The sequence below is a fragment of the Homarus americanus genome, unplaced genomic scaffold, assembly GCF_018991925.1.
Source record: "Homarus americanus isolate GMGI-L3 unplaced genomic scaffold, GMGI_Hamer_2.0 scaffold17781, whole genome shotgun sequence".
NCBI lineage: Eukaryota > Metazoa > Arthropoda > Malacostraca > Decapoda > Nephropidae > Homarus > Homarus americanus.
In genome coordinates, this window is record NW_024749659.1 from 13,017 (window position 1) to 24,652 (window position 11,636).

Sequence of the window (11,636 nt, forward strand, 5' to 3'; positions counted from 1 at the left end):
ATACACATACATTATTATATTTCCATAAAACTGACAACTGAGCGATAATGCCAATATCCATAACAACACACATTTTATCGCAGCATCAAAATACTGCAACATCTGGCATTTCAATCGAGGCACTATTAGCACTACCATCACCACCAGCAGTGAGAGAGTCCTTGCAACAACAGCAGTCTTCAGTGACAACTATATCAACAACTCTGGCAGCGATAACAACAGTCGTATCTAGAACTCTATTAACAGCAGCTTGATTAAGACGAAGAGTAGCTCCGGCAGGGTTAACGTCAGCTCCGGCAGGGTTAACGTTAGCTCCAGCAGGGTTAGTGTCAGCTCCAGTAGGGCTAACGTTAGCTCCAGCAGGGTTAACGTCAGCTCCAGCAGGGTTAACGGCAGCTCCAGCAGGGTTAACGTCAGCTCCAGTAGGGTTAACGTCAGCTCCAGCAGGGTTAACGTTAGCTCCAGCAGGGTTAGTGTCAGCTCCAGTAGGGCTAACGTTAGCTCCAGCAGGGTTAACGTCAGCTACAGCAGGGTTAACGGCAGCTCCAGCAGGGTTAACGTCAGCTCCAGTAGGGTTAACGTCAGCTCCAGCAGGGTTAACGTCAGCTCCAGCAGGGTTAACGTTAGCTCCAGCAGGGTTAGTGTCAGCTCCAGCAGGGCTAACGTTAGCTCCAGCAGGGTTAACGTCAGCTCCAGCAGGGTTAGTGTCAGCTCCAGTAGGGCTAACGTTAGCTCCAGCAGGGTTAACGTCAGCTCCAGCAGGGCTAATGTCAGCTCCAGCAGGGTTAAGCTCCAGTAGGGCTAACGTTAGCTCCAGCAGGGTTAACGTCAGCTCCAGCAGGGCTAACGTCAGCTCCAGCAGGGCTAACGTCAGCTCCAGCAGGGCTAACGTCAGCTCCAGCTAACCTCCAGCAGGGTTAATGTCAGCTCCGGCAGGGTTAACGTCAGCTCCGGTAGGGTTAACGTCAGCTCCAGCAGGGTTAACGTCAGCTCCAGCAGGGTTAACGTCAGCTCCAGCTGGGTTAACGTCAGCTCCAGCAGGGTTAACGTCAGTTCCAGCAGGGTTAACGTCAGCTCCGGCAGGGTTAACGTCAGCTCCGGCAGGGTTAACGTCAGCTCCAGCAGGGTTAACGTCAGTTCCAGCAGGGTTAACGTCAGCTCAAGCAGGGTTAACGTTAGCTCAAGCAGGGTTAACGTTAGCTCAAGCAGGGTTAACGTTAGCTCAAGCAGGGTTAACGTCAGCTCCAGCAACGTCAGCTCCTCCAGCTTAACGTCAGCTTAACGTCAGCTTAACGTCAGCTCGCAGGGTTAACGTCAGCTCCGGCAGGGTTAACGTCAGCTCCAGCAGCTCCAGCAGGGTTAACGTCAGCTCCAGCAGGGTTAACGTCAGCTCAAGCAGGGTTAACGTCAGCTCCGGCAGGGTTAACGTCAGCTCCAGCAGGGTTAACCTCAGCTCCAGCAGGGTTAACGTCAGCTCAAGCAGGGTTAACGTTAGCTCCAGCAAGGATAATGTCGTCTCCAGTAGGGTTAACGTTACCTCCAGCAGGGATAACAGTTGTAAAGACAGCAACAGCAGTTCATAAATGAGCAGCATCATAGTTAAAAGACACAAACAGCAGAAATAGAGCAACAAGTACAGCAGCTCTATGAGTACTGCAGCAAAATCTAGAGCGGTGGCAGTAGTAGTAATGGGGATGGTGATGATGATGGGACAAGCAGTTAAATTTACTTTCCTACCGAAGAAATGTGAGCAGCAGTAAGTCAAACGCACCAACTACCCCGTTTAGTCAGTACCGCACTGCTTTGGAGACAAAAAAATAAAGTCTTATATTTCTTTCCCCTGAGAATATTTACAGCCTAATTTCCTTCAATGAGGAGCATCAGCCATCTGTGTTACGCGCACTATTTCCGATAAACATACGTAGTCAGCGACGGTCATGAAGGAGATCATATCCTAAGACGACTAGATCACGCCAGCATCCTCTGCCCACTGCCCGGCCAACCTCTTGAGCCCCAGCTCAAAATGAACCACATGTTGCAATTCTGCTTCCTAACGCCATTCAGTAATAAAGAGAAAAACAGAAATAGCAAACAGCTGCACCTCGTCCAGCTTGATGCGACTATGAGGAAATATTTATGAAAGTGGGTAACACAGGTCAGGCTCAGAGGGTAACACAGGTCAGGCTCAGAGGGTAACACAGGTCAGGCTCAGAGGGTAACACATGTCAGGCTTAGATGGTAACACAGGTCAGACTTAGAGGTTATCACAGGCTCAGACTGAAATTCCATCACTAGTTTTTCGTATAACAATTGTGTGCGTATTGAAAATATTCATATTCGAGGACATTAACGCTTACTGCTGTGCCTTATTTGATTACAAATCTGTCAATCACTTGATTGACAATCATCATTTCCAGCTCCGGAATAATCATAGTTACAACCTAACTCTTTCACCGCGTGTCACGCACTTGCCATTTTATTCTGTAAAAATAAAAAAAAATAAGTGACAACCTTGGAAACCTTGCATTTTTCTGGATGAATACACTTTCAGTATTATATGAACGCTGGTGGGGGAAGTATTATGGTGATTGGCACAGTTCCAGGAGGACGCATATCTTTCTTAAGTCGCCAGGTTATTATTTTTTTAAGCAAATATATGATTATAGGTACACTCACTGCGACGATTATTACCTAGTTCAGGGTAGATAAACGCGTTACTGTGTATCGGAGCACATCATTTAATATCAGGTGGCAATTATTACATGCCTTTATAGATCGGTATATAAAGCTTTTGATAAACCTTATATATTCATGAAGCACACGAGTCACACTGTGCTTTATACGCCTGAGTGGAGTGGTCATATTCACCACAGGCTTTTGGTCCTCGTCCACGAAGTCGAGTGGTGCGTCCTCGTCTTCCCGGACTCCCCGTCGAAGTAGTTGAGGGATGGGTCCTCCTCAACACTTGACGGAGGTTCCAGCAACTCGTCTCTTATCGGATATAAACTATAACCGAAGTGTCGAGCAATTTTTTCCTTGTCGGCCATGGGCAATCTTTAACTAGTCCACCAGTGTAGGGCCACCAGGTCCTCATGATCAAACGCAAACAGTTCCCTTATTTAAACGCATTGTTGACCTTTGAGTGTGACCAATATCAGCAATGCCACAGCGAAACTCCGCATTATGCACTTAAGAAACATTTTAAAATCGATATTAACATACTAATACAGTACAAGCCATAAACCTACCCAATACACTGTCAGTTGACCAAACTAACAAAGTAAGCGTGGAACATAGAACCTTGTTGAAAAAGATGACAGCGGAGTGTAGATGGTAGTGTAGATGGTGGTGTAGATGGTGGTGTAGATGGTGGTGTAGACTGTAGAGGATAGTGTAGAACTGTAAATGATGGTGGTGTAGACTGTAGAGGATAGTGTAGATGATGGTGGTGTAGACTGTAGAGGATAGTGTAGATGATGGTGGTATAGACTGTAGAGGATAGTGTAGATGATGGTGGTGTAGACTGCAGAGGATAGTGTAGATGATGGTGGTCTAGACTGTAGAGGATAGTGTAGATGATGGTGGTGTAGACTGTAGAGGATAGTGTAGATGATGGTGGTGTAGACTGTAGTGAGTGTAGTCTAGATGGTGGCGTAGACTGTAGTATAGATGATGATGTAGAGTGTTGTGTAGATGATGGTGTAGTCTGTAGTGTAGAGTGTTGTGTAGATGATGGTGTAGTCTGTAGTGTAGATGATGGTATAGAGTGTTGTGTAGATGATGGTGTAGTCTGTAGTGTAGATGATGGTATAGAGTGTTGTGTAGATGATGGTGTAGTCTGTAGTGTAGATGATGGTATAGAGTGTTGTGTAGATGATGGTGTAGTCTGTAGTGTAGATGATGGTGAAGACTGTAAGTGTAGACGATTGTGTAGACTGTAGATGATAGTGTAGCCACAGACATAGACTAGTACTGACCATGTTTGTTATACTCTTACCCGCTGTTGTTTACTAAAGAAAATAATCTTCATGTTGATAAAACGCCATTACATGATAATTAACACCCAAGTTCACTACTGTTATATTGTTAAGCATTTGTGTGTGTGTGAGTGAGTAAGCTTGAGTTTGGAATGGGTGTGAGTGAGTGTAAGTGGAGGAATAGGAACAAGTGTGGATGAATGGGTATGGTTATGTATGAGTGTGTCCGCAGGCTTGTAGTAGGCATGAGGGAGTGTGAATGAGGTAAGGAGGGGGGGGGGAGGGGTTGAGAAGAAGGGAAAGGAAGAGGAAGGTAGTGCAAGGGAATAAGACATAGAAACAGAAGGAGAGACGAGTGAAGGGAACAAGAGAGAAACCGTCACGCTCCCTCCTCCGGCTCAGGTCAATCCTACCCTACTGATAATTCTGTTTTCAAATCTTGTATCTGAATCGCAGAGAGACTTTTCCTCTGTTAAGACGTACGTTTAACATTTTAACCTAACCTTTCCTTCTGTTAATACGTATGTTTATCTCGGCCACAAGTTCTTTTTCCTATCCTCGAGTGAGTTTCTCTTGTCCACGTACAGTACCTCTATACGGGATATTAAATATTCAGATTTACTCCGCATGTATTTCATTAAAGTATTTCAAATGCAACGTAAATATCAATCGACGAGTGATAATATTGTTTTTCCCTCAAGTACACTATTAATCACAATACAACGACTCCAGCAACTAGTCTTGGGTAGTAGGCTGTTACCATGGTGACAGAGAACGTACAGTACATCAGCAGGGGATAGTAGTGTCACACAGTAATAAAACACGATACATTACATTTACATATTGGGACATCAAAATATCATAATGAGTAAAAACACAAATTGATTCAAGATTTATAAGGTAAAGTACAATAAACTCACCAAGAAGCTTCACAATTTGTAACTGAGAAACAAACTTTTTGTTTTTGTTTTACAGTTACGCCAATTTATCTCCAAGTGGTGTGGTATCGGATCATTTTACACCAGCATCGTGAACAACGCCTCAAAATAAAAACCACACGTGAGACTCGGAAAGATGCGTCTCACTGATAGAAAAAAAAAGACATGCAACAGCACACAAACTAGACGAAAATACCCCCCAAAAATTAACTCAAACATATACAGTAAACATTCGAGGTATGACTAATATTGCCCTAAAACCCCTTAACGATATGTATAAACAAACCTTAACTATGACCCGGGATACGCAACAATCCTAAAGGGTAAACCACGATGGTCTCGGAAGTGTAATAATACTTTATGACTCTTAAATTCTTAACTACGACCAAATATACTTATCAGTATTAAACATTATAGAGCGACAAACGACGTACTTTATCACACTGCCTGGAGGAGGAGGAGGAGGAAGAGGAAGTAGGGGTAGAGGGAGGAGCAGGAGAAGCAGAAGGAGCAAGAGGAATTGGGAGGAGGAGGAGCAAGAGGAACTAGAAGGAGGAGGAGGTGGAACTGAAAGGAAAGAGAGGAACCGAAAAGAGGAGGAGGGGAACGACAAGAGGAGGAAGACGACATAAGATACGAAAGTGGAGGAGAAAATGGGGAGGACATGGAAGATAGAAAGGGAAGAGAAGAAGAGGACATAAGAGATAGAGGAGGAGACATACAAGGAGACAATAAACAGAGGGAGATAAAGAGAAGAGGAGACCCAGAAAATAGAGAAAGAAACATAACAAGAAAGGGGGATCAATAAGAGACGGGGAAGGAGGAGGAAGAGAACCAATTGGTGACGTTGAAGGAGGAAGATGGCCAATAGGACTAGGACGAGAAGGAAGAGGAAGACCGACTGCTAAAGGTGTGAATTGTAACAGCATAAAATTACATTTATGCGAGATCAACGGTAGGGAGCTACTCGAGGGAGGTGGAAGGATGGGGGAGCACCGCGACCATCAGAGAATTGATTAATGGGCGACCTACAATATATAGACCGGAAGAGTGACGGACATAATACAACTACAAAGTGGTGTTATGTAATACTCTGTAATCTAATCTGGGCCTCAAATTTAGAGCTAAGTTTGGCTTATTCTTGTTTCATTGTGTGTCAGCCGATCGTCGATGTCTGGTTCTTACCTCACCTCAGTAATGGCCAGGGAACGCTCGGCCCTTGTCTGGGAGATTTTACACAACACTTGATAATTGTAGATAACTGGAATCGTCAAAACTGAAGATAACCAATATGTTTTGTAAATAACTTTTTCCATATAATAGGAAACAAGATCAAGGAGACCCAAATTTAAACAGTTGAAGGGCGATGCGGTACAAAAGAGCGATGACAAATATCAAGACGTATAAAAAGTAGTTAAGTAACGGGGGTGCTCATGGCAACATTGACATTGTAGAAACAAAAAATGCCATGGATTAGAGACAGTAAAAACTCCTCTTTACTCACCATCAACAAAAAGAGTTATTAAACCTGACACACGGACAAACGACAACAAATCCACCCCTGACTTATCCGGCTTGCTTGCAAACGATAACTTTTTCTTCTTTTTTTAAACTTGGTAATACAAACAATCTATTTTTCAGGGATACGCAAAACATTCTTAATATTTTAACAAAGTCTTGTTCCTACACCCATGTGTTGCTGATTTTTTAAACTAAGATATGATTATAAAAACTTGAGATTACATTCATGAATTAACTGTCAGATCTCCCAACTTTGTCGCTGTCCTTTCTGATGCTGATGCCAGTTTTGTGACGTCATAAGGCTTCCTCTCACGCACGCACGCGCACACTTTACATTCGAGATTTATTTAGTTTTCATTATATGCCCAAAACTTTATCTGCATTATATATAGTACGTAAAGTGCCTTCAACAAACAACTCTAACATTATCCGTGCTTATTACCTCGTGTGATGAGTTTTGCCCTTGTTGAGTAATTACATCAGTTAATAACAAGAAGACACACAGGCATTAAGAAACACCAATTGCGATAATAATGTGACATAAGTGGGAACCATAGTACAGTTATCTCACTCCTTTCCACGATTCCTAAAATCTTCCACATTCCTGATTCCCAATTATGAAAACATGTTAAATTTCACAGTATATTAATTTCCGAAAACAAGTCTTGCCATTTCACTAACAACTTCAATGGGAAGTGGTGGCTGGTAGTCTCCGTGTGGCTTCGACAGCGAATATAGACGAGCCAACCCAAGGCGTCAGTCGGGTGAGTCTGGCGTCACCCGCCACAGACAGGTCCAGATAAGATAGGTGTGTCTCCCCCTTTTGTATGGACGTTTGTGAACCACTGGGTCTTTACAACAATCCGGTGGTGCTATGGTTATGTGATACTGCTAGTAGCACCTCACTGCCTCTTCAATGGAGGCATTGTGTATATCAATAATGCAACTGTCATAATGAAAGATATTAAAAATGGCATCTTTTTATAAGACTGAGAGAAAGAGGAACATTGCAAATTGTTCCACCACATCAACTATAAAGTGACTTAAGTACCCCCTTGTACGTGAACCTGTAGTGTTGTCTGGTACACGAGGAGCATTAAACACCATATTACTCCATCAGTCGGTGCTGCCACCAGCCAACCTTTACCAAAAACTATCATCTATGGTTCTACTTTTTCAATATCGTCCTGTCTGGATTTGATGCTAATTTGAAAGTCAAATTTCTACTGCGCCAACTTGGTTCAGGCTTATAAAATGTATTCGTAAACGCTATTTTACTGTGCAGACGGGGCGCTGTCGGTGTAAAAAAAAATCACGATGAAATATTACGCAGTGAACTGCGTTCATGTGATACGAAACTTTAATTGAAATGTCACATTCGTTAAAAATCACAGTGCTCAGTGCTCACTTATTTTGTTTAAATACAAGTATAATAGATTACTTAGCAGCTGTAAGGACGGCAAGAACAATGATTACGAGTGTAATAAATAATTTTTTAGGTGAAGTTCTCATTTTCTCGGGTAAGCAAGTGAAGAAACAAGAGCTAAATAAACGTTCTGAAATTAAGCTAACTCTCTGGTAGCGTTACTAAGTCATCGTCTGTCGGCTCTGAGTGGGATAACAGACGACAATACGAAAGAAATGCTCAGACTGGTTCACTCAATAGGGTTATTTCCAAACACTACTCAAATAAATTAATTGCGTGACCTGATTCTAAGCGTCAGAAGGCCGCTGTTGCACTCGGCGATGGAAGCGAAAAATTCTACTAATCACCTCGACTGCCGCAGCCTTGACCGCAGATATACGTAAGCTTTAACCCGAGTGTGGGCACGGAGGCAAAACTAAACCTTAACCTCAGTGTCGGCACGGAGGCAGCACCAAGCCTTAATCTGAGTGTGGGCACGGAGGCAGCACCAAGCCTTAATCTGAGTGTGGGCACGGAGGCTGTAATAAACCTAACGACACAAAGCTAACAAATAAAAGACGACCTCACTCAAACCAACCTAAGTAAGCTTAAAGTCACTTAAACTTGAAAACTTCTCGAAGTAATTAAATGGTCGAAAGTTTCTGGACAATACAAGAATAAAAGAAGATGTTCAGCGAATGTCATTCATTGTATAAAGACTAATCTAAACTTTAAACTAAAATAAAAACTGTAGAAATATCCATCAAATGTTAAAATGTTTACCTGTACCTTCATAAACAAATCATCCCCCTGAAGTTTACGGAAAAAATCAAGATTATAATTACAAATGCTAACGCTAATTCTCCATTTCTATGCTATGGTGCTTATTATCATTTACCGTCTGTATATTTTAGGAGGACTATAAAGGGTCTATTTTTGTGAGATAAACGGCTGATATCGTGTGTGCGTGTGTATGTGTGTGTGTGTGTATCACCCTGACAAACAATCATCACCACCACGACAAAGAACAACCACCACCACCCCGACAAACAACCATCACGGCAAACAATAACAACCACCACAATCTCCACAAACAACCGCCATCACCACCACGACAAACAACAACAACCATCATCATCACCACCACGACACAAAAAACAACAACCACCACCTCGACAAACAACATCCCCCACCACAACGATGAACAAGAACAGCCACCACCAAGCAAGAAACCACCACCATCACGACAAACAACATCCACCACCAGAACGATAAACAAAAACAACAAACACCACGACAAGCAACCACCACCTCGACAAACAACATCCCCCACCACAACGATGAACAAGAACAGCCACCACCAAGCAAGAAACCACCACCATCACGACAAACAACATCCACCACCAGAACGATAAACAAAAACAACAAACACCACGACAAGCAACCACCACCTCGACAAACAACATCCCCCACCACAACGATGAACAAGAACAGCCACCACCAAGCAAGAAACCACCACCATCACGACAAACAACATCCACCACCAGAACGATAAACAAAAACAACAAACACCACGACAAGCAACCACCACCTCGACAAACAACATCCCCCACCACAACGATGAACAAGAACAGCCACCACCAAGCAAGAAACCACCACCATCACGACAAACAACATCCACCACCAGAACGATAAACAAAAACAACAAACACCACGACAAGCAACCACCACCTCGACAAACAACCACCATCACCACAACGATGAACAAGAACAGCCACCACCAAGCAAGAAACCACCACCATCACGACAAACAACATCCACCACCAGAACGATAAACAAAAACAACAAACACCACGACAAGCAACCACCACCTCGACAAACAACATCCCCCACCACAACGATGAACAAGAACAGCCACCACCAAGCAAGAAACCACCACCATCACGACAAACAACATCCACCACCAGAACGATAAACAAAAGCAACAAACACCCCGACAAGCAACCACCACCTCGACAAACAACCACCATCACCACGACAAACCACTACCACTACGACAAACAACCACCACCACCACGATAAACAGCAACAAGCACCAGCACGACCAACAACAACCACCACCTCAACAACCACCACCACGACAAACAACAACAACCACGATAAGAAAGGTACAATATTATACCCCCCCCCCGCCTTCCTAGAACTTGTACAGCGGAAACAAAAAACAGAAACCTTGCGACACAAAGTCAATTCTGAACGTGGCGTCGAGGGACAATGATCTTAATGGTGGTGGTGATTTGGAACCAGAATGGCTAGCTGGAAGGCCGGAGGAGAGAGCAGGAGGTAGGATACAGGAGGAGGAGGAGGAGGAGAGTGGATGATTAAGGGAGAGGGTTTGGAAGAGCGAAAACGAGGGAGGGAAAAACAGAGAGAGAGGGAAGGTAGCGGATAATAAAGGGGAGGAAAGCAGGAATGGAGACAAAAATAAATAAACAGGGTTACCAAGTGACAGCACCAAGATCCCGCTTCCTCTATCAAGGAATAAACAATTGAAATTAAAATTGAATTGAACAAATAAATAAAATAATTAATTAATTAATAAATAAATAAATATAAAAAACATAATAAAAGAGAGAGAGAGAGAGAGAGAGGAAAAATTTGTAAAAGCTTTAATAATGGCTCTCCACCGCCTGGTGAAGGGTGACGTAGAGGTGCCCTGCTCTCTCCCCTAAATAGCTTCAGTGATGGGTGCCACATACCTATACACATCAGTGATGGGTGCCACATACCTATACACATCAGTGATGGGTGCCACATACCTATACACATCAGTGATGGGTGCCACATACCTATACACATCAGTGATGGGTGCCACATACCTATACACATCAGTGATGGGTGCTACATACGTATACACATCAGTGATGGGTGCCATATACCTATACACATCAGTGATGGGTGCCACATACCTATACACATCAGTGTTGGGTTCCACATACCTATACACATCAGTGTTGGGTGCCACATACCTATACACATCAGTGATGGGTGCCATATACCTATACACATCAGTGATGGGTGCCACATACCTATACATCAGTGATGGGTGCCACATACCTATACACATCAGTGATGGTGCCATATACACATCATTGATGGGTGCCACATACCCTATACACATCAGTGATGGGTGCCACATACCTGTACACATCAGTGATGGGTGCCACATACCTATACACATCAGTGATGGGTGCCACATACCTGTACACATCAGTGATGGGTGCCTATACCTGTACACATCAGTGATGGGTGCCATATACCTATACACATCAGTGATGGGTGCCATATACCCTATACACATCAGTGATGGGTGCCATATACCTATACACATCAGTGATAGGTGCCACATACCTATACACATCAGTGATGGGTGCCACATACCTATACACATCAGTGATGGGTGCCACATACCTATACACATCAGTGATGGGTGCCACATACCTATACACATCAGTGATGGGTGCCACATACCTATACACATCAGTGTTGGGTGCCATAGACCTATACACATCAGTGTTGGGTGCCACATACCTATACACATCAGTGTTGGGTGCCACATACCTATACACATCAGTGATGGGTGCCATATAGCTATACACATCAGTGATGGGTGCCATATAGCTATACACATTAGTGATGGGTGCCACATACCTATACACATCAGTGATGGGTGCCACATACCTATACACATCAGTGATGGGTGCCATATAGCTATACACATCAGTGATGGGTGCC

At 43.6% G+C, this 11,636-nt stretch overlaps 1 protein-coding gene across 1 annotated transcript; it reads right to left on the reverse strand.

The window, feature by feature from the left end:
- Positions 1-10,690: 10,690 nt before the first annotated feature.
- Positions 10,691-11,608, reverse strand: LOC121853699 (the record flags this gene model as incomplete). Its single annotated transcript, XM_042348033.1, has 2 exons — positions 11,343-11,608; positions 10,691-10,870 (listed from the first exon to the last, which is right to left on the reverse strand). Coding segments are annotated over exons 1-2 (446 nt in total), but the record flags the coding sequence as incomplete, so codon positions are not given.
- Positions 11,609-11,636: the final 28 nt, after the last annotated feature.